This window comes from Erythrolamprus reginae, chromosome 1 (genome assembly GCF_031021105.1).
Source record: "Erythrolamprus reginae isolate rEryReg1 chromosome 1, rEryReg1.hap1, whole genome shotgun sequence".
NCBI classification, from domain to species: domain Eukaryota; kingdom Metazoa; phylum Chordata; class Lepidosauria; order Squamata; family Dipsadidae; genus Erythrolamprus; species Erythrolamprus reginae.
The window spans coordinates 326497349-326522243 of NC_091950.1; the positions used below are offsets into that span (position 1 = coordinate 326497349).

A 24895-nucleotide genomic window follows, 5' to 3' on the forward strand; every position below is an offset into this window, starting at 1 on the left:
GTTTTTCTTTGTTTCCTGATTCCAATGTTTGACTGTATTCTCTAAATTAATATGTGACAGTTATATTTGAAATTGAATGATGTTTTACGTTAATAGTGATCATATTGTGTGGCATTTAACATCAGATATAATTTCTAAAAGCACAGCTGATGACATTTAATTTGTCCCAATGTTGTGTAACTGACATTTTTCCCTCCCTTACTCTTCTCAAGAATAAAAAAGTAATAAAGTCTAGGAGTCTTTAAAAGCTAAATTTTCATGTTCAAAATACATATTTTACAATATTTAATCAATATTAATATCAGCTTTAATTCCTGTCAGTACAATTCTGAATTAATATATTACCATAATTATAATTTTAAGAACTATCTTGTAATAATTAAAATGCAATGTTTTGTTTTCTTTCTTTCTCTCTCTCTTTTTCTTTTATAATTGTTTATTGTTTATTTTTTGTGTTCACTTCTCTTTTGTCTCTTTGTTTAGCCAATAAAGATGAACTGAAGACAAATCAACAAACAAATATTGAAGAAGATCCAGTTTCTGATCCCAAGAATATAGTTTTAGATGGTTCAAAGAAAGAAGCAGAGCTGAAAACGGCTTCTCATTCCACAGAAGACATGGTTGATTCTGTCGAGGCGATATCAACAATGCAACCCAAAGTTCAGAATGTTAAAGGGAGTGCTAAGTCCCACTCAATCATTAAACCTGCACACACTTTCACATCCTCAGATAAAGCACCTCACAGGACACGCACATTAGTAAAGGTACGACAGACAAATACTGATAAGCCTAGATCACTACCTTCTTCTTCCATTCCCAAACATACAGAGGATGAAACAAAGAATCTGGGAAAGGACAGACCTAACCTTTCTCCTGTCCCTAAAGCTACTTTAGATAATTTGCCGATAGATAATGAAGATAACAACCCATTAGACAATCTGGAGGATAAGCCAACGACCTTTCCTAGAATTCCAGAAGAGAGTCATCCCGTTTTACTTTCAAATAAGCAACTGTCTGCGTCTCAGAAGACGACTCATAATAGACCCACCAAATTGCGTGTTCCTTCTATATCAATTAAATCTCCTTCACCAACTGCAGCTGCAAAGTCTCAAAATCATTCACATTACAAACTAATTACGCCTGATACCAGTGATGGTCCTGATAGTGATAAGAGCAGAGGAACAGAAACAGAAGAGCAAAAATTAAATTCCAGGGCGTCTTCTCCTCAGGGAGGTTCATCTCCATCTGTGCAAACAAAGCCTCTCACATATGCTAATCGCCATGCATTGAGAGATCCAAGAATAACTACCTCTGCTGTTTCTGCTGCTGCTACCCATACTTTACCTCATTCGCGTGTTTTATCATCTGATAAACATAAGTCCAAGGGAAGAGATAATTCTGATGATAGTGAAAATGAAAACAGTGATGAAGAAGACAAACAAGGCTCATCATACTCTAGACCAAATTTTAGGCCCTCTTCAGGTCTGGCTATGTCGGAACGCTTTGATTTATTAAAATATAGATCGGTTATTACTTCTAACAGATTTGCAAATAGAGCTACTAATAATCATGATGCAAGAATGCAAGCACCCAAAGATCCTTCTGCTACACATTCTCCCAAAGTTCACCCTCAATTTAGTTCTCGTTTAGCATCTGGCAGTACTAGTTTTAGGTCTAATTTCAATATCAATAAAAAGCAGGGGAGTAAAAATGAAAATCCTCTAACATCCACTCCTCTCCGTAGTTACTCGCCACCAGTTTCTCAGCAGTCTTCTTCAGTAGATGATTTCAAAAGGAGAACTGTGGCTGAAACTAAGAGTCACCACAGGATTACACCTACTAACAAACCTAATCTTGTAAAAACCCAAGACAATAATCATGATAAAGAAAAAGGAACCACAGATTCCTCAAGAATATCCACAGAAAAATCATTTCCTCCACATTCTCCTACTTCCTGGTCTCAACTTGATGACCTCAAGATCAAGACTACATCTCCTAGGACAAAACAAACACCATCTTTGTCAAAGAAATCAAACTCTTTTCGTTCCTCAAAAGCATTAACTGATTGGGCACAAGTCCGATCCTCCTTAAACTCAAGAAGTGATCTGATATCGCTTTCAAAGAATGACAAAGAACTTACTGATAATGACAGTTCAGAAGACAAGGAAACAAATGTTAAAGAGGAACAAAGAGGATCTCCTTTAACACCTGCCAAAGAAGTTCCCATCGCTAGAAGAATACCTCCAACTTTGTCTCAGGGAAGAATCCGCTCTCTTTCAAAGCATTTTAATTCTCGGTTTGATAGAACTGATGAAAGATCTCCAGATCAGTTGTTACCAGAAAAACAAACTGGGTCAAGGGTTATAACTTCTACTGAAGTTACCTCTGATATGTATAAATTGCCTTCATCTTCCCGAAGATCTAAATATGTAAAACCAATATCTACCTCTTCCAAAGACACAATCAGAGATTTACAATACAGTAGAGAAACTTCTTCGAAACAAAGTCGCCTTTCAGAGCCCCATTATCCGTCTGGGTCTAGAATTTCAAGTAGGATAGCATCCCAAATAAACAAAAAGCATGGACTTTTCCAACCAACCCCTACAAAGGTTGAACTATCTCCAAAACTGCCCTCAAAAATACATCAGTCAGTTTCAAATAATGATGATGATTATGAAGACTATGACCAATCAGATCCTATTTTGTCTTCATCAGCCAAGACTTCACAAATTTCTAACAAACTGAACTCCTTGCCTAAATTAAACTTGACTTTGCCACACATATCTGTGTCTTCTCATAGTCGCTTGACTTCTAGTGTTTCTCCAACACATTCCTCAAGTTCTCCCTCAGTGCCTCCTGTTCAACGAATACAAAACTCAAGATTATTAAATCCTTCCCAACGACATCAGTATCGATTTCCTCATAGACAAGGTGAGGTAAAATTCATAACTTTCTATTTGAATTGAAAGAGAAAAAATATGTTTGGGCTGTAAAAATCTCATTAGAGATTCTTAGTTTGTTTTGGAGCCATTCTCTTAGTTTTGTGTCATAAAGACTTTGACCTTTTGCATAGTTCTGCTCACAGACACCATTGAATTGATCTTTCAGTGAAAATCATGTTGTCATCCTCTCTCACTAAGAAAGCCACATTTCATATTAGATAGCCTTGATTCCTGGTAGATGGGTGTTTCTTATGTTTTTTAGAAGTTTCATATACAGTAGAACCTCTGGTCACGAACGCTTCTGACCACGACAAAATTGGGTTCCAACCAAAGTTATGGAACGAATTATGGTCATGACCAGAGATTCTACTGTACTAGGTTAATTAAAGAAACTTATTTATTAGATAGCACATGAATTTTATGTACTTAGGTAGTATACAGAATTGTAAAGCAAAGCAAAAAAAAAATCATGAAAAAATTTAATGTGTGATAAGCATATATTATATGCAAATGTAATGTGTAAATTGGACACTAAAATAGTAATGGCCATATGAAACCACGAAAACACACTTTGTAGATATATTTATTAACCCAATATGATTAGATAACTTCATTTAAGCAGTATATGTTTATATGAAATACACATTTATGCACGTCCATTTACGAAGGATATTTTGTCATGCTGAAAAGATTTTAGTTTAATGCCATGAATTGTAATTTCCTCCAAAAATGTTTGAATGCTGTGTTTTCCCCATGCATGTCTCAGGTAATGGTGGGAGACCCAATCTGAAGACAAATAATAGAATAGTTCCAAATAACAACGGAAAACAAAATGGACAAAAAATAATAAGTGGTCCACAAGGAGTAAAGTGGGTAGGGAGATCTTCTTTTAAAATATCTGAAAGATTTAATTTTATGTTCCTTTGAGTTGGAGGACATTTCAATCAACATACTGCTTTTAGATTGTAGATCTTGACCGAGGGTTGGTGCTGAATGCCGAAGGGAGATATCTCCAAGACTCCCAAGGAAAACCTCTCAGAGTAAAATTAGGCGGAGATGGACGCACTATTGTTGGTATGTTGTATTCTACAGTATGATTAAAGTTTATTTTGTCCAATAAACTTCCCAAAAAATTCTACATTGTGATAAAGTATAAAGTTTTAGTATTGGATTGTTACATGCTGTTTTTATCACTGTTGCTAGCCGCCCTGAGTCCACGGAGAGGGGCGGCATACAAAACAAACAAGCAAACAAACAAACAAGTAAGTAAGTAAGTAAGTAAGAAAATAAATAAAATAAAATAAAATAGAATAGAATAGAACAGAACAGAATAGAATAAAATAAAATAAAATAAAATAAAATAAAATAAAATAAAATAAAATAATAAAATAATAAAATAATAAAATAATAAAATAATAAAATAATAAAATAATAAAATAATAAAATAAAATAAATAATAAATAATAAATAAATAGATTAGATTAGATTTATTGCATTTATATGCCGCCCCTCTCCGCAAACTCGGGGCGGCATATAAAACCTGATAGTAAACCAATTATTGGTTTTCTTACTTGATTTCTATATTTACCCATCTCACTTTTATGTGGCTCTAGCAGAGAGGGTAATTCAGCAGGTTCTGACTAGTTCTGGAGAACCAGTAGTGGAAATTTTGAGTAGTTCGGAGAATCTGACTGGCCCTGCCCCCATCTATTCTCTACCTCCCGAATCCCAGCTGATCGGGGATTTTGCTGTAACCTTCCCTTGGAGTGGAATGGGAGTAGAGATTTTACAGTATCCTTTCCCTGCCATGCCCACCAAGCCACGCCTCCAGAACTGGTAGTAAGAAGTTTTGAATCCCACCACTGGTTCTAGGCAGCTTACAATAAAAAAAAAACTGAAAACGTGAAATACAGTGAATCCCCAGCTTATAACAGTTTATATACTGTGTTTTCCCCAAAATAAGATATCCCCCCAAAATATCCCCTCCTCTGAAAATAAACCCTTCCCCAAAAATGAGCACTCCCCCAAAAAGTAAAGCTCTCCCTGAAAATAAGCCCTCCCGAACATATTTAAATGCATGTGCAGCTGGTCTCTGCCATTTCGTCTGCTTAGGGTTAGGGAAATAGAGCTGGAAATCAGGTAAAGACAGCAAGAAGAGCCCTATCTTGCTCCACGGGCCCCAAAATAATAAGAACTCTTCAAAAATAAGGCTGAGAGTTTATTTCGGGGTTCCACAAATATAGCACAGAGTCTTATTTTTGGGGAACATGGTAGTGACTGTTCAAAGTTACAACAACACTGAAAAAGTGATTTGTGGCTGTTTTTCGCATGACTATTGGAACATCCCTGCAGTCATGTCATCCAAGTCCTATTTATGATGGTTGCAATGAATGTTTCTGGATTATATGATCAGCTACCCAGAGTCCTTGGGTAGTTCGGCAGCATACAAATTGAACAAACAAACAAACAAATAAATAAATTTTATATAGTGAAAAATGGCCAAACGGGCCTACAGACATCCGGAGGCTTTAGTGCAGTGTTTCCCAACCTTCCATTGTTATACTGTTTTTATTGTTGTTGTGAGCCGCCTCGAGTCTTCGGAGAGGGGCGGCATACAAATCTAATAAATTGAATTGAATTGAATTGAACCTTGGCAACTTGAAGATATCTAGACTTCAACTCCCAGAATTCCCCAGCCAGTAAATATCTTCAAGTTGCCAAGGTTGGAAAACACTGTTTTAGTGAGGCCTATGCGCATGTGCGGGATGGCAGTGCGGGGCTTTGTGTGCATGCACAGGGAAAGTGCAGGGGGAGGGCATTGTATTATGAGTGTGGGCACGCACACGCATGCTATCATGTGACTCATAACAATTTTTCACAATTTATCACCTTTGCAGCATTCCCCATGATCATGTAATCAAAATTCAGATGCTTGGCAACTGAGTAATATATATGAGCGTTGCTGTGTCCCAAGGTCATGTGATTCCCCTTCTGTGACCTTTTGACAAACAAAGCCAATGGAGAAACCAGATTTACTTAACAACTTGTTTAGTAACATATCAATTTCAGTAACTACCTAATGTGGCAAGAAAAGTCATAAAATGGGGCAAAACTCATTTAACAAATCTCTCACTTCACGGCATAAATTTTGGCCTCAATTGTGGTCATAAATCAAGGACTACATATAGTATGTATTACAGAATGGAACTACAGCCCTGAGAACGATTGTTTAAATGTTCAATGGTTCCTGCATCTTAAATTGCATGTGTCCATTTTTCTAGACAATGATGTCACTTAAATTCAGTACTTCCCAATTCCTAACATCATAAGGCAGTGATTGAAGTACAATTCCCTCTTCTTGTCTTCTGATAGATTTTAAAGGCGCTCCAGTAATAAGTCCAGATGGTTTACCTTTGTTTGGACATGGAAGATTCAGCAAACCTGTAGCAAATGCACAGGATAAGCCAATAATAAGTCTTGGAGGTAAGCCGTTGATAGGCCTTGAAATGGTTAAAAAAATCACAGCTCCTTATACCACAAAAACTACAACAACTCCTGAACCTACAACGATTCCAGAACCTACAACTCTACTTACTACAACTACTCCTGAACCTACAACCACTAAGCCACCAACAGAGAAACCAAGACCTACCTGTCCTCCAGGCACCCACACAGAGAATGATGAACAGGGGAATCTTGTATTAGACTCGGATGGTCTGCCTGAATGCTACTCAGAAGGTACCCTCTCTTATATTGGCTAAACATCAGCAATATCTTTGAGTATATCTAGGGGTGGGCTGCTGGGGGTTTGCAGGAGTTCAGGAGAACCTTTAGCTAAGATTCTGGGCAGTTTGGAGAAACTCAAAATTCCATTCATGGCTAGCTCCACCCCCCCCTAACCTGCCCCTCCCAGAACTCCCCATGCACGCCTGTTTTGGATGCTGGTAAGTGCAGGGTGCATGCAGAAGCTCAGGGAGGGAGAAAAACTGGCCTACCAGAAGTTTTCACCCTTCAGAGGGCTTCCATATCCTGGGGAAACTGTTTTCAACCTCCTGGAGGCTCGAAGAAAGTCTTCAGAATCCAGAGAGGGCAAAAATGCCCCCCTTGCTGTGGTGCAAGAGACTGGCTAGGCCACACCCACCTATCAACCGGGCCGAGAACCCTTTGCTAAAATTTTTGAAGCCACCCCTGAGTATATCTACAACAAAAGTTGGGAGATGGGGAAAAGGTCCTTGTTCTCCAGCAAGCCTTTACAGCTACTGGGCTAACAAAGCAGGTAAGATTCAAGATATCAAAAACTAGAATTAGTAGTTGAGGACAAAGAAATAATTCATTTTTCTCACATCAGTTGCAACGACAAATTGTTGAGGTGTTTAAAACAGCAAAATGGGGAAATGAGACCAACATTTTTTAAAGCGTGTTTAGGTAGATAAGAGACCCATATGGGGATAGAGAGTTTTTAAGCAAAAGTTAAGCTCTACGAGAAAGATATTAACTATGCAAACAATTTATTTTCAAGTTGGGCTCCTGTTCTCTGTGATTAAGCTTGTATTTCATCAACACTGAGGGTATGTGCATGTTGCATGTAATAACCTCTCTCAAACATGACTGCTCCTTTGTTAATAGAATCACTGTCTTAGCTCATATACACTTAAAAGTCACTTAAAATTCTTCTGTCAGTCCCTGTAATGCATAGTATCACTTCCCACACTGACATATCATCAATATAATCGATTGTTTATCAAGGGTAAGTTCTATGCTGTGTATCCTTAATTAAATGTTAAGGAAAATGCTTCCCATTTTAAGAAGGGAATTCCCCCCCCCTCATTTTCAGAAACAGATTTTTTTTTCTTCTCTTCAGTTTTGAATAACCTCTTAGTTTGTTTGTTTTTGAATCCAGAAACCATCTGATTCCGTGTTAGCTTCTTTTTGAGTAGGATTTCATTCAGGGGTAGTATTCTACCAGTAAGGACTGGTTCAGGCGAACCCCTAGCTCTGATGATCAGCTGAGAGCAAAGTGGTTTGCTCAGATTATCAGGTGGGCCTACCTGTCCACTCGCCCCTGCAGTATACTGACTATACCGTATTTCCTTTGCCGGAAGCCCAGCTGTAGGCGCAGTAGAGTGGATTGCCATGCCTCAGCTGTTTTTGCCACTGGAGCTTCAGTAGAATGTAAATAGAACTGTCTTCAAATGGACGTGCGCAGAGTACATGCTCAGGGAACCAGTAGTTACACCAGTTGAATCCCACCACTGATTTCACTCCTCATGAAGGAGCAAGACAGCAATCTGGTGGTTCTGGGCCCTCATTGAACATCTAGTGAAACTCAGAAGAGACTTTGCCCCAACTTCAGCTAGTTTGTCAATTGAAAACATTCTTGGAGCAAATTTCATTTCATTGTTTTGGATTTACTGTATATCCACCTTTATTATTTTTATAAGTAACCCAAAATAACAAACATACCTAATACTCTTTCCTCCTCTTATTTTCCTCTGTTGGCTGACTGGGCTGGATTGAGAGAGAGTAACTGGCTTTTGTCCCTAATGCATTAGAGACTGACTGTCGTGTCTTTACGACACTGTGCTTGGATTGTGATTATATGCAGTAGTCGTATCTTTGACTCCTTAGAAACTCGCGTTGGAGCAGAATGTAATGCAAGAGCCATTTCACCAAGGTAACACTGATACGGAGTAGGTTGCCAATATGTTTCCAGTGTGCTAGTTCTATGTGTAAAGCTCTTATGCCTTGGATCAGCAGTGGGTTACTCCTAGTTCAGACCGATTCTTACTGTAGAACCCATAGCGCTGGTGGCGGGAGGCTCCACCCACCTGCTCAGGATGTACATGCGCGAACTGGTAGAAAAGGGTTTTAGAACCCGTTACTGCCTTGGATCTTCCTCAAGTGGACACTACCCAAATTGTGTGGGTAAGCTGAGAAGCTGTGTTGAAGATTTCTACCCTCATCCCACAGGCCCTTCTCTTTCTTTAGGCAGAGTTTATACTATGGGCCCACAATAGCCCCCGTTCTGTTGATTTCCGAGAAGGCAGAATGGACCTATGGGGTGCAGAATATTGGGACAGCTGCATTTTTTAAATGGCTGGTTTAATTGGCTGGTATTATTAAATGTGTTAAGATTTGATATATAAAGTGCCAAGAGTCTTTCATTGGAGCGGCATATACTGTAAATGCTGTAGAAAGGGAAAAAAGTGATAAGTAAATACTATAAATAAATAAATAAATATAACATCATGAAATGGTTACTTACATTTAGCAGGGTGATAAACTATTTCCAGACCTTACCTACAAAAATTGCCTCTAAGTGTGGGATCTGGAATCCTTTAAAGGCAACACAGAAGAAACTAGAGTCAAAGGACCAAGCAATTGACCATGATTTTGGAGGATAAACCAGAATTACAAAGCAAAAGCAAGAGATGGCCAAAGTTTTCTTATCTCTAAAATGGTATTAGGTGAGTCAGTTATATTTACATGTTTTGTTTTGTTTTTTCTGAATGGTATTACTTATGGTTTTTTTAGTGCTGCTGACCAAACCCTGTGGAGTTAGTTGCAAATCCTGACAGAAGTCTGTAGTGACAGCTTTTATATGATTATGCATAATGTGCCATGTCAGCTTAAATTGCCAGTGACCTAAGAGGAGTTTACTATGTAGATTGTCTTGAATTCTTAGAAGAAAGCTGGAATAGATATTGTCAACAATTGCAGTACGGTAATAATAAGGAATGGTGCACAAAGGAAAAAATAGTCTTATACTAATACAGTGGTACCTCTACCTAAGAACGCCTCTACTTAAGAACTTTTCTAGATAAGAACTGGGTCTTCAAGATTTTCCCCCCTCTTCCTAAGAACCATTTTCTACTTCAGAACCCAAGTCCAGAAAAATTTCCCAGGAAAATTGAGAGTGGCATGAAGGCCTGGTCAGTTTTCTGCCATTCTCCCTTTAATCCCGGCCATCTTGGGCTTTTCTGGGCTGCCAGAGGAGCCTTTTGGTGGTGCTTAAGGAGGCTTTGGCAGTCCAGAGCGAACTAAGCATTCTCCTTTCTCTGGGCACTTGGAGAGGGAATAAACCACTTCGCTGTGGTGACTCCCTTGTGCTGCCTTCCACACACCCGGCACAAGGTTGCCTCCCAGAGCGTCTGGGTGCGGAAAGGAAAAAGGGGGTGCTTCGCCCCAGCCAGATCAACTCAGCTTCAGCCAAACTGAGGAGTCACCACAGTGAAGGAAACCGCCGGCTACAAAGCAAGTGAGCAAGAGGAGGGGAGCCCTTCAGCATGGAAAGGAAGAAGAAGCAGGTAGCAACAGCAGCAGCAGCTGCCTTTCAGTCAAAGGAGTGGGAGGTTCCCCCTCTCGCCTGCCTGGGTTTCTCTCTCTGGTGCAGTGTATTGGAGGCAGCCTCACACCAGGTGTATGGGAGACGCGTGCTTCTCCTCACTGCCTCAGTCCCTTTTTTTTTATTCCCCTCACCTTACCTTCTTCCTTTGGCAGTGACTCTCCTCCTCCTCTTCTTCCTCCTCCTCCTCCTCTCACCCAAATTCTGAGCTTTTATTTCTTTCCTAATGGGTGTGCACACATTATTTGCTTTTACATTGATTCCTATGGGAAAGCTTGCTTTACTTACAAACTTTCCTACCTAAGAACCTGGTCATGGAACGACTTAAGTTATTGAGTAGAGGTACCACTGTATTGGACTTTGAAAAGGTCAATGTAGTACACTTGAACATTGCATGACTCATAGGTTAAAACCTCTAGGATTGGGCAGTACTTATGTATTCTAACTTAAGAAAAATAATTTAAAAGGGGGGTCGTATTTAGCTATAGAGCATGGTTCCTCAAACTATGGGCCGCAGGCCACTTGCGGCCCACTGAAGCAATTAATCCAGCTTCAGTGAGAACTGTGAGAACCATGAGACTACCCCGCCCACCCTTTGGACAAGCATAGGACATACCTTCATGAGCTCTGCGGGCTGGAACTGAAAGGTAAGGCCAACAATTTGGGCCTGCAGAAACATTCTGGAGGCAGGGGATGTGAAAAATGAGGCACACAGATGCCTCAAGAGGCAAAAAAATGGGGGAAAATGGCCCTTTTGCCTTTTTATGGCTGCAGAATGCTTCTGGAGGCAGAGGAATGAAAAATGGGGTGCACAAATGCCCCATATAATAGGCCATATAATGGGCAAAACAGCCTGTTTTCTTTTTTACCTCCCCACCTCCAGAAGATAGATGAGAAAGAGAGGGGGAGAGAAAGAGGGTGAGAGAGACACAGAAAGAGAGAGAGAGAGAGATTTCTTAACCTCCTTGGGGCTGAGAATTGCCGCAAAACTGAGTTTTCTGAAGTGGACCACTAGACTCCAAACAATTGATAAAATGATCTAGTAAAAAGAAGTGTCAATCAAAACAACAACATGCAAACAAAAGCAAATAAAACACCCCCAGGAGCAAGACAAATTGAAGTTTAAGTTGTGTGTATTGTTTAACAGACTGTTACATTGACCACACCCACCTAATCACATGACCTAGACACACTCACCCAGACGGTCTGTGCCCCCCCCCCAACAGTCTGAGATACTGTGAATTGGCCTCCTGTTTAAAAGCCCTGATGTAGAGAGAATAAATGAGAACACATGACAGTGGAATTCTCTCCATAATATAAATTATTTGTATATCTATGCAGAGATGTTTGTTTTGGTGATGCATGTGCAGAGATCTGCCTAAATCTTATTTTGAAATGCAATCTCTCTATCTCTCATCTTTCTAGCTACCACTTCTCCAGTGGCCTTAACGTCGCTCTTAACACACTTCGTTCCTGGTTGAAAGCACGTTCAAATACCAGTCTGGAATATACAAAATCTGACTCTGTTCAAAAGACCAGGATTTCAAGATCTTTGGGTTTGCCAGCCATTCAGAGGGACATGGAGTGAATTATTTTTGTTACTTACTGACTGAGCATCTGAGATGTCCCTGGGCATCCATTGTTGAATGTGATGAGCAACTTCTGAATGCCGCCTAGTAGGCCGAAGCCATGGCCAATATGTTGCAAAAATGTTACTTCTTGTGTGATGCTGAAAGATAGATACCAGCTTTACCACAGTCCCGCCAAATATAATCAATATAATCTTCCAGTGGCCCTTCCAGGAAGTTCTCTGAGGATGGAAAAATGCAGCGGCATTTTGGGTCAAACATTTTGTCATTTCTCAGGAATCCGATCAATTGACGGCTTCCAAATGGACTCAGGAAAATGCGGTGTGAAAAGAATGCTGCTGTGGGTTTTATTCAAATCCTTTCGTCCAATTTTCTCCTTAGGGTTTTTATAAAAATGAGTTTAGCAGAGACGGTTGTGTTTCACAGACAAGGAACATTTGGGAAGCCGAAATGATGCGGCAGTGAAATCCCAGATGGTACAACGTCTTTCAAGAACTATAGACAACATTAAATCCACTTTTATCATGCTATCATGTTACTGGAAAATAATGTTATTGGAAAATAGAGGCCCATAAACATGAACAGTAATGAGCGTATTAAGGAACCAGTAGTTTCTAGGCCGCATTCTTTAAAAAAAGAAAAGTTTAGTAAAGCAAGCATTCTCTTGAACTAGCTATACTCAGAATTCACGAGACTGTGGATGACCCATTAGGTTGCCTTTTATGATTAGATGATCCTTTATACATGTCGATTTCAGTCTAAGAAGAGATCTGGGAAGAAAGATGAAGTGGGTAATATATGCCAAAGAAGAATTATTGGCAACTCAGCTCTAGAAGGATGAATGGTCAATTTTGTTTCTCCCCATCCCAGGATTTGCTTTGGCATGGCTCCTAAAATTGTATTTTTCTTCTTAAGTCTGAAAGTGATGCAAGGTGAAGAGCTTTGATTTAGAAATGAGGCCATTGTTCAGGCTGTGTTGCAACTGATGTTGAATAATCGAAGTTAACTAGTTTGGATTTACCAGCTTCCACATTTTAATACCTTCCAGAGATGTTGGACAACATTTCCCATCATCCTTTGCCAGTATGCTCATTGATCTTAGCCAACATATTGGAGAATATCAAACTGAAGAAGACTGCCTTAACAATGATTCTAATTCATATGAATTATTTTCTAGCAGTAGACTGTTGTTTGGGTGGCAACGAGTATCTTATAGAGAGCTTTAAAAGTGTAATATAGTAGTTACTCCAGACAGATATGATATATGTTTCTAGGTCTGTATATGTCATCTTTTGTCTCGTTGTGCTGCTTGCCGATCAATATCTATAGCTTAATGTTTTGAAATAGTTTTGCTGATAAATGTGTTTATGCAAAAATATTCTAAACTTTCTCTCTGTAGATTGGTTGAGAGAATGCAGAAAATGTTATTCAGGCAATAGCTGGGGGTGCTTCTTAACAATCAATAATTAATTGTGGAACATCTTTCCATCCCTCTATTTATTAATTTCCTATAAGTGAGTAGCTATTGTTGATTGCTATAGGAAAACAGATATGTTGCAGTGAGGGCAAAATTCAACAAAATGTAAATAAAATATATCTTCCCCACTCAAGTTTTCACTACCATATTGGCAGCTAGTTAATTGGAAGATGATATTTTGGCAAAAATGATGCACCTGAATTTCACTCCACAAATTCCACCTTGTTCTTTATCCTTCCAAAGCAATTCAGCATAGAGATTAATTTGTTGTTTGATCAGTACTTTACAATGAAAGCCATTGGCTTTAGCTAGGGATAGTCAATAACCATTGAATGAAAAAGCAACTATTTCACTGTTTGAATGTATTTTTTTTCCATAGATGTATTCTCAGGGTTTGAAGAAGATATAACAGGAACTACAGAATCGTATGTGGTTTATGATGAAGGTACTGGTCACTTGAAAAATCCTTTTTCAAGATGGGTTTTACATTTCTTGTTTGCTACTAGAAATGCATTTCCAGAAAGATATGAGTTTCTAAGAACACACTGGTAGCCTAGACAGAACTCCAATGTAAATATGTCTAAACAGGAAAACTGACTTCCAAATTCTGATTTTAGTGTCTCCAGGCCAAACAAAAATTAGCAGATCTGCAGGCAGCATGACTTTCTACATAAACATAAATTTGACAGACATATTTGTGTGTTTAAACAAAGTTTTAAATGACATTCCAACCATGGAAAAACAGGATGGAATAAGCAGATTTTAATAGCTGGAGGGGGGAGGTACTGATTGAGGGTTAGCTAATTCATTGCTTTCTAACACCTAATTTTTATTCGTGCTCATTTTTCTATATTAAGTTTGGATAATGCCATTAAGTTAATAGAGAAAATAAGTAAACAAAAAATTACAGACAAGAAAGAGTTTCTTAATCTTGGCTTAAATTTTGTAATTAAAATTTGTCATGGAGCTTTTTTTTTTTTACATAACAGAAGGCAAAAAAGGTAAAAATAATCAAGAGCAAATATCACAGTGATCAGGTTTGCTCTTTTGGTTAATAATATTGATCATATTTGTGTGTCTTGTTCTTCCAGAGGTTCTTCCCTTTGGAAAAATAACACAATGCTGCTTTCCTTCACAAGTGGCTATCAGATTGGCCAAGGATACTTGTGTTGATTTTATTCCTTGGATCATTCAAGCGAGTAATTTAAATCTCTCTAAACATTCCAAGCAGGAGACAAAAAATGTCTTATATGAGTAAAGTTGTCCATAAAAGAGATCACTGTAAATTAAGAAAGAGCAGGACACCCAGGAGGTATCCTAGCTAACCCCACACAACCATTGTGCAATGCCAAGAACCTGATACAACTTGCAGGCATGTGTAGCTAGAAGTTTTTCTGGGACTGGTTTGGTTGTGAACACATGTGAGATGGCAATTCATGGTACAAATCCATCTCCATATGTTATGGGACCTTTGGCCAATTATACTTGATAGGTTCTCCTATGCCATTGTAAAGGTCTCCCCAGTTATTAATTAGCTGTCCATTTGTAATACTATTTAGTGGAGAACTGGACATGTACAGGATACCTTGGACTTCATTGTCATAATTTATTTATATATCACTTCCCAGCTCAAAGGAGTTGACAAAGAAACCATTAAAATGCAATAATATAAACATGTTAAAAAGTGCTATAAAACAACATATGCATTAAAAAGGTGTCAGGAAAATAAAACAGAAACCATTTATGTAACATTCATTCAGGAAGATTTGAATAAAGAAGGAGTTTTTAGCAGTGATCTACAATATGTATAGTAGGTTCCTAATACTTACAAAGGCAGAGCATTCTAGAATGAAGATGTTTTGCCTCTAGAAGTTGTAGGTGCTCCATCACTAGAGATTTTAAAGAAGAGATTGGTATAGGGCAGCGATGGCAAACCTTTTTTCCCATGGGTGCCAAATGCTTGAGGAGGGCAAAACAGCTTTCCCAGGCCCCTCCACCCCACCCCCCGAGGCCCTCTGGAGGCCAGAAATGGCCTGTTTTCCAGCTTCTTGTGGGCCCAAGAGCCTCGTATTTCGCCTTCCCCAGGCTCCAAATACTTCCCTGGAGCAGAGGAAGGGCAAAAACGCCCTCCCCCATCCCTCTAGAGGCTCTCTGGAAGCAAAAAATGCCCTCCAGAGCCTTTGTGCGAGCCAAAAGTCAGCTGGCCAGCACACACCTGCACATTGGAGCTGAGCTAGGGCAACGGCTCACGTGCCAGCAAATATGGTTCTGTATGCCACCTGTGGCACCCGTGTCATAGGTTCTCCATCACTGGTATAAGGCCTCCTGTTCAAGCAGGGGCCTGGACTAGAATGGACTAGACCTCCAATGTCTCTTCCAACTCTGTTATTCTATATTTGTACGTTAACTTAAATAAGTAACCCCAAGATGCAGGAGGAGTTCTCTGACCATATTAGTGATTTTCTGGGACTCTAACAATGAACATATTCTGTTAGGAAAGGTTGTATGTGCTGGTAACACCATCTTAATGCCATCACTCTACTAAACAAATAATTCCCTCAACACTGTCAAACTTTCTACTAAATCTGCACTTCTATTCTACTAGTTTTTCTCATCATTCCTATCACCCATTTCCTCCCATGTTGACTGTACGGCTGTAACTTGTTGCTTATATACTAAGATTTATATTAATATTGCTTCTTCATTGCTTATTTGACCCTATGACAATCATTAACTGTTGTACCACATGATTCTTGACAAATGTATATTTTATTTTATGTACGCTGAGAGCATATGCACCAAGACAAATTCCTTGTGTGTCCAATCACACTTGGCCAATAAAAAAAAATTCTATTAATTTTATCAGCTCTATTGCTGATATATATATATAAGGCCAGCGCCTAACATAACAACGCTGATGACTTAATGTGTTGGTGAGTCTCTTGTAGCTTTTATAACCAGACCCACCTCTTACTAATTACTGTTTACTAAGATAAATTACCTAGCTGGTCATAGCATTTACCTGTATGTTGGCCTTGGATCTTTTCTAGTCACTAATCCACATTCTTTGTCACTTCATGAGAAACAATGCTGAAACAGGGTGATCTATTCAAGAAAGCATCTGGCGATCTTCTTCGCTAAGCAAGAAATTCTTTCCAGTGCTACACTGTAAATTTTCAAAGAACGACCATTTATTACGAAATCTTTCGCAACCCCACAGTTAAAAGCAGATCTGTAACAATTGGAACAAATTTAAAATAGGACTACCAGGATGGTGAGAGTTCCAGAGAGTTTTGGGATCCTGGCACATTGAGCCTACAGAAAAGATGACGAAGGGGAAATATGATCACACAGAAAAGCGAGTAGATTGTTCTCAGTTATTTATTTTATTTTATTTTATTTATTTTGTCCAATACACAGTACACATTGAAGAGAATAGACATGTAGTTTGTTTATTTATTTATTTATTTGTTTGTTTGTTTGTTTATTTATTTATTCAATCATTCTTTTATTTGTTTGTTTGTTTGTTTTTTTGTTTGTTTATTCATTCATTTATTCATTCATTCATTCATTCATTTATTTATTTATTTATTTATTTATTTATTTATTAGATTTGTATGCCGCCCCTCTCCGACTCGGGGCGGCTCACAATACAATAAAAACAGTTCCTGACAAATCTAATAATTTAAAATTTAAAATTTAAAATAGTTTAAAAAAACCCAGTTTTAAGCAGACATACCTACAAACATACCATACATAAATTATATAGGCTCGGGGGAGATATCTCAGTTCCCCCATGCCTGACGACAAAGGTGGGTTTTGAGGAGTTTGCGAAAGGCAAGGAGGGTAGGGGCAATTCTAATCTCTGGGGGGAGCTGGTTCCAGAGAGTCGGGGCTGCCACAGAGAAGGCTCTTCCCCTGGGGCCCGCCAACCGACATTGTTTAGTTGACGGGACCCGGAGAAGGCCCACTCTGTGGGACCTAATCAGTCGCTGGGATTCGTGCAGCGGAAGGCAGTCCCGGAGATATTCTGGTTCGATGCCATGAAGGGCTTTATAGGTCATAACCAACACTTTGAATTGTGACCAGAAATTGATCGGCAACCAATGCAGACTGAGGAGTATTGGTGTAACATGGGCATACCTGGGGAAGCCCATGACTGCTCTCGCAGCTGCATTCTGCACGATCTGAAGTTTTCCCAGAAGGCTATACTGTAAAGGCAGAACTGGAACCATTGGGTTGAAAATAAAATTAAAAAGAGCTTCAGGGGGAACTTCCCGACAGTGTAAGTTGACAGTGGAACAGACTGCACATAAAATCACGAATTCTCCTTTACTAAAGGTCTTCAAACAGAGGCCGAATGGTCAGAGATGCTGTGTAGGCTTCTGCAATAGAAGTATGGACTAAATAACTTTTCTGCTTTCCCTATGACAAAGCTTGGGCATTCTTTAAACAAATGCATCACATTTTCTTTCTTTCTATTTTGTCTAGATTATGAGCTTTTTGAAACTACTTTGCCTCCATCCACCACCACTACCACTACTACTGCTATTACCACCACTGAAGCATTACCTGAAAACAATTTTCCAGAGTTTAGTGTGGCAGGCACAGATCCTTTATCAGAATATGATTCTGCTGGAAAGAAACGATTTACTGGTAAGTCTGTAACTTCGGTTAAAAATCAAAGATTACCAATCCTCTGATAAGGGCTTCCGAAGCCCTTTGACTGTCGGTCTTGTCAGCAAGATTATTTTGTTAATGGCAAATATGTCCTGTGCACATCAGCTGGGAACAGTTTTCTTTTTGAGATCATAATAAGAATCATAGTCAAATAGAAAAAATATAAATATATATTTCTGTACACCATTGATAAAGTTACAAATTCATATCTTAAACATCTTTCAGAAGGAGAGGCAGAGTGTATCTGTGAGCATCAGAACTTTTGCCTAACAATCCTCCCTTATAGAAATTATCCCTCCCTGCGCATAAGATAAAATAAAGTAAAGTTCTTCCAAAATTGGAAAATTTTGTGAAGTTTTTATAATTTTGTACAAACATTACAAAATCTCTTGCACTAGAAAGCTGATTTTACAAGTCTGACAAAATCTCGTGAGGCTTTTCTGGTTTGTGCACTTTCTTTTGAAATGTGCATGTTCTTGCAGGAGAGGACATGAAAGAGCTCTTGCAGTTTTCGCCTACCTAAGTTTTGAAATGGAAAAGGCCTGGCGAAGGTTGTTGGCTTTTAATCAGCTCTGTCACTTTTTACACACATTTCCCCGTAAATTAAATAATTCAGTCATTGTTGCCTTTTGTTGCGAAGAAATTATTCTGATCTTCATTCTGAACTTGACACCATAGTGCTTCCAATTCTGATCACTGTGAACTGAGTCAGTATATGGTGCATGCATAAGCGCACCATCCCTGTCCTAATGCTCCTTCTTATCAGTACCCATCTTATCTTTATATAAACAATGTTATTATCTATGTATATTACAAATATGTACTTGACAAAATATAAATACATACATACATGCATACATACATACATACATACGTACGTACGTACGTACGTAAATAAATATCTGCTCCTGCTAAGAATAAAGCATATTGCGTCGGATGCGGATTTATTTATTTATTTGTTTATCTATCTATCTATCTATCTATCTATCTATCTATCTATCTATCTATCTATTTATTTATTTATTTATTTATTGGATTTGTATGCCGCCCCTCTCCGCAGACTCGGGACAGCTAACAACAGTGACAAAAAACAGCATGTAACAATCCAATACTAAACAACTAAAAAGCCCCTTCTTATAAAACCAAACATAGATACAAACATACCATGCGTAAATTGTAAGGCCTAGGGGGAAAGAATATCTCAGTTCCCCCATGCCTGACGGCAGAGGTGGGTTTTAAGAAGCTTACGAAAGGCAAGGACCACAGAGCTGGGTTTTATGGGTCACTTTATTTATTTAAATGTGGACCTGCAGAGGAAGCCAATGAGGCGGAACTTCCGTTCCAAACATACTTGGGCAACTTAAGGACAAAAGCTTCTTGCTGAACAAGGGAAGGTCGCCCTTGACCTTGGCCTTGATCTTGGCCTTGACCTTCCCTTGCCCTCTGCCACGCCCAATGCGTGTGTTAAGGCTCACCTCCGTTTTGTGGGCTTGCGGCGAGTGAGCAATACTCAGGCGGATTCTGCCCGGAGCTTCTGGTGAGGGGGAGCCCATGACCTTCCAAAAGGTGTCCTAAAGGAGATCACACAGTTGCTGCTAGCCCCTTTTTCTGCCCCATACTGCCATCCCAGTGACCAAGAGAATTCAAGCCAATTAACCCTTTCCTGCAAGGACCTAATGTTAAGTACCTCCTAACCTCTCACATCCCCATCCCCAGTGTGGAGTAGGAGAAAAACGGTCATAACCTAAACAGTAGTATGGCTGCCAAAAATTTCTACTCGGCCTCCAAAGACGACCAGTAATCACACTGATACCTTGGGGAGGGCAGGCGGGTGCCTGCAATGGGGCCAACGAGTCCCAAAATGGAAAGGGCAGAGAGCAGAGTCCCGTCACTTTTAAGCAAGGGGCTCTCCACCTGACCCCCAGAATGCCTAGTGCTGTGCGCAATGCTTTCTGGGCAATCACATGCGTTATCGCGTGACTGCCCCTTACAAGCTTCCGGTGGTGGTGCCTAGTGCACCCGCCCCCCGCCGCAAATGCAGGCCAGCCCAGAGAGTGGCCGGCTTTTTACTTCTATGGTAAATGTTAAAAGTATTTTTCTCCCTTGAATTGGCAAAGAGAATCTTTTTCTCAAAATCTGTCCAGTATTCATCAACCTCTTGGAAATGTGGAAATTATACAGTAACTGCAGTGTCTTGTTCCATTGTAGAAGTTGGCCTATGTAGGAAGAAATGTATGAATAATACTTTCAATCCAGTAAGTGTCTTTCATCTGGCAATTCATTTCTCTTCTTTGACGTAGATTCAGCTTGTAATTTTAACATTATGAATTATGTTGCTCTTACACAGTCTTAACTCTAAACCTAATTTGAGAAAAGAGTAGTCAGAATGAATGAAGTTTCTTTGGGGTTTGTTTGTCTGTTTCATAGATGCAAACCTTTGTGCATAACAAAGAGAGAGTGGAAGGACGTAGCCATAGTTATTAAGTGATGAACATCGCATTCTGCCCCTCAGTGTAATTGCAAGCCTTTGATTCTCTGTTTTATGTTGTATTACATAATTGTTTAGTTCTTTATAATGCAGTAAATGGCACACCCCTTGATTGCCTTACATCTATGAGCAAAACAAATCTAAACTTGTATTTTTGAAAAAATAATAGAAAAATAATGTACTTCTGGATCAAGAACTGCATCATGTGAAAGGCAAAGAGGAACAGTATCCAAAGTTTATTATTATTATTATTATTATTATTATTATTATTATTATTATTATATCAGAAGGTGATATTTGAGGTTCAATGCCAAGTAGGGAAATTTCTCTGAAAGCAAATAAGAGCTTTTTTTAAAGGTTTGCAACACTAAGTGAAATAGCTGAATTTTCTTTTCTTTTAAAAAAAAATAATTTTATTAGTTTAATTTTAAAAAGGGAATAAAATTCAAAGGAAAAAGAAAACAAAAACAAAAAATGGAAACAATAAAATAAATAAAAATGAAAAACACTAAGATATAACATTAACACACAAACAACTATCTTACAGCAGTTAGTATTGACGATACACTGTGTAATTTACATATTTCTATACGTTTTTCCAATAATATCTTTCCTTTTAAAACTCAGTAGCTACGGTGATACTCTCATAATATAGACGTAATAGCCTTTCTATTAATAAGTTGAGTATTTAAAACTGCATTTATTTTATTTATTTATTGTTGTTTTCTCCTTTCCATCCAATGATAAAACAGATTCCAGATTTCATAATATTCCGAGTCCTGAATTTAATTTCTTATGACAGCCTTCAGTAATAATCTGTCTCTGTCTCTCTCAGAATTACTTTCATGTCTCTGTCTGTCTGTCTGTCTGTCTGTCTGTCTCTCTCAGAATTACCTTTCATTTTAAAGATTCAATCTACATAACAGGATATGAAACTGCATGTAAAGTTTGTCCCCGAAAAAGCTGTTTTTTAAAAGGTGCTTGTAAAAATGAGTTTTAGGTGGTAAATTTGAATCAGTTTGTTCCTTTGAAGAAACTACTTTTTGCTTCAGTTTCAATCAATCTTTTGACTAGGTATGTCTATCAGGCTGTCAAGAAGTCCTCCTTTACTCTCACCAACAGATATTAGGTCACTTGGGAACAAAAAGAAATCTCAGTGCTTAAAAATTAATGCATGCTTTGGCAATAATTCCTCCAGAGTGACAAACTCAAACAAAATTAACTGACATTTTTGTTATAAACATTTTATGGCATTCATAGGGAGAAAAGGAAAAATAATTGTTCTGACAAGAGCTGTAAACTGTAACAGAATAAATATTTCCACTGGCTAGCGCAAAGACATTTTTCAACCTCAAGCTGACCTTTTGAGATAATATGTGTGTCCATTAATTTACAAGATCTGTTTGCGAGAACCCTTCTTACTGCTGTAAAATACAAAAGTGATAAATTGAGTTGCAGAAGCAATATTCTTCATAAAACTCGAAAGGTGAAATTTGTGTCTCAGGAGAAAACCAAACTGGTATTCTTGCCTACTTATTAAGGCTGCTATTTATTTATCTTCATTTATTGTTGTTGTTGTTGTTGTTGTTGTTATATTACAGATTTTTTGTTCCCCCCTGCCAACATACATATTTTATAAACAAAGTGTCCGGATCATTCTTACACATTTTTTCATATACATAATCTGTATTACATTGTATCTCTATTTTCAATTTCAGCCCTAATTATTTCTTTGTCTTAAAATCTAAATCTAACTGCTATTAACTTATTCTTTTATTAATAATAAGCAATGTTACTAATTGCCCTAAATTTTTCATCTCTTAAAATAACATAAATTAGTTGTCTTATTTCTCCATTACTACATATATTTCTCATGTTTATCCCACTGCATTTTAACTTCATCTCTTAATTTAATTTGTCTTTAAAATTAAACCAAATTACCATATTACAATTTCCTTAGATCTATTCATATGAACCTTCTTTTCCTTCCTTCTTTCCACTAACCTTCCCTTCTTTAACCATTTTCTTTTGGTCTCTCAAAAATTCCACTTCTTGTTAATTTTCTTCTTTCATCCCATCCCATCCCATTCCCTTAACTTATTCTTTTTATTTATTTTCTATTTTTATGTTTCTTATATCTTTTATCCCGATTCCCTTTTCTCTCTTTTGAATATATTATTTGAATGGTTCTACCCCAAATTTTCTGTGGTCTCTTCATACTGTTTCACTCTTTACCCTTGATTGATTCTTTTTAGAGGGACGTTCCCCTCCATCTACTCTTTTCGTGCCACTGTAATTCCCATGAAATCATCAAGCTGTTTTTTGCTTTCAGTCCCTTCCTCTTCAATGTTATTTTCTTGTTCCTCATTTGTATTCTCTTTTACCACCTTCTCTCCTGCTTCTTGAGGAAGAGAAACATCTTTCAGCTGTGGCGAGGGGGGCGTTTGCCCAGGTTCACCTGGTGCACCAGTTGCGGCCCTATTTTGATTGGGAGTCACTACTCACAGTCACTCATGCCCTCATCACCTCGAGGTTCGACTACTGTAATGCTCTCTACATGGGGCTACCTTTGAAAAGTGTTAGGAAACTTCAGATCGTGCAGAATGCAGCTGCGAGAGCAATCATGGGCTTCCCTAAATATGCCCATGTCACACCAACACTCTGCAGTCTGCATTGGTTGCCGATCAGTTTCCAGTCACAATTCAAAGTGTTGGTTATGACCTATAAAGCCCTTCATGGCACCGGGCCAGGTTATCTCCGGGACCGCCTTCTGCCACACGAATCCCAGCAACCAATTAGGTCCCATAGAGTGGGCCTTCTCCGGGTCCCGTCAACTAAACAATGTCATTTGGCAGGACCCAGGGGAAGAGCCTTCTCTGTGGTGGCCCTGGCCCTCTGGAACCAACTCCCCCCAGAGATTAGAATAGCCCCCACCCTTCTTGCCTTTTGTAAGCTTCTTAAAACCCACCTCTGTCATCAGGCATGGGGGAACTGAGATATTCTTTCCCCCTAGGCTTCTACAATTTATGTATGGTATGTTTGTATGTATGTATGATTGGTTTTAAAATAAGGGTTTTTAGCTGTTTTAGTATTGGATTGTCACATGTTGTTTTTACCACTGTTGTTAGCCGCCCCGAGTCTATGGAGAGGGGTGGCATACAAATCCAATTAATAATAATAATAATAATAATAATAATAATAATAATAATAATAATAATAATTCCCATGAAATCATCAAGCTGTTTTTTTGCTTTCAGTCCCTTCCTCTTCAATGTTATTTTCTTGTTCCTCATTTATATTCTCTTTTACCACCTTCTCTCCTACTTCTGGCTCTGGGTATTCCAGAAAACTTTCTGATTCTTTATTACCTTTTAAAGTTTCACACATATTTTTTTAACATCTCAAATAATTCTTCATACATCCACAACTCCACGTTACCAATTTAACAAGTATTTTTAAAAGTTTATATTATATCCCCTTTAATTAAAATTTTAAGTCCATACAGTGTCTTTTAATTTTCAAATTCTAATGTCCAGTTCAAATATTATTTCAATCCTCTCCAAGTCAAAGATTTATTGTCTTCCACATTCATATATAATTGAAGCCAAACACCATAGAAGAAAAAAACCAAGCAGTATAGGAAAAACATACACTTCTTAAAAATTCTCAGAGTCAAGTTATCTTCCTACAGTCAAGATTATAACTGCACTTTCTCTCTTAGTTTCCACTTTCCTCTCTTAGGAAAGAGGAATACCTTCTTCTCTCCAGCAGATGGCTCTCTCCAATCCACAGTACACTCAAACCAGCTGGTTGTCAAAGCTGTCAAAAAACTTTAAATACACATATACACAAAAAGCTTTCTCCTGGATGTCTTCCTTCTATTATTTTATATTTTTTCAATTACAGTTATAACAAGAATAATCTTCTTGGGCTTTAGTAGTTTAGCCTCCACTCTCTTTCTTTTTCCTCTATACAGTTCCCATATGCCAATTAGCCTCTATTTTCAGCTCGGGAAGTTCTTTAAAGAACCAAATTCAAAATTGCCTTTTACCTGTGAGTTGGCCACTGTCTCGCCCAGTTTCATCACAAACACCGCTCCTGCACATAAACTTAGTCTGGTTATCCCAGCTTTGTAGCGGTCATTAAAAATGGTCTGCTGCCCCCACCACTAGTCTGAAAAACTGTCTCTGACCAATAGAGGAACTTCCCTGCTCCTCTTGTTTGTCAGAGATGCTTCTCCTTCTTCACTGTCCCTACAGGACGGTTCTGGTCTGAAGACACCCCCCTCCCAGACAATGGTTTGTCAGGTTGGATTTTTGTGGAGTTCATCAGAGCCTGCTATTTTCCAGCCAGTCTTGCGCCATGACACTTCTG

At 38.5% G+C, this 24895-nt stretch overlaps 1 protein-coding gene across 1 annotated transcript in view; it reads left to right on the forward strand.

Annotated features, from left to right (window-relative positions):
- Positions 1 to 24895, forward strand: part of FNDC1 (fibronectin type III domain containing 1) — an 89162-nt gene that overhangs the window by 36422 nt on the left and 27845 nt on the right. Inside the window, exons 8-13 of the mRNA XM_070733770.1 lie at positions 484 to 2931; positions 3709 to 3815; positions 3905 to 4016; positions 6315 to 6680; positions 13733 to 13798; positions 17845 to 18009. Coding sequence (XP_070589871.1) covers positions 484 to 2931; positions 3709 to 3815; positions 3905 to 4016; positions 6315 to 6680; positions 13733 to 13798; positions 17845 to 18009 — 3264 coding nt within the window. The remainder of the gene's footprint in view (positions 1 to 483; positions 2932 to 3708; positions 3816 to 3904; positions 4017 to 6314; positions 6681 to 13732; positions 13799 to 17844; positions 18010 to 24895) is intronic.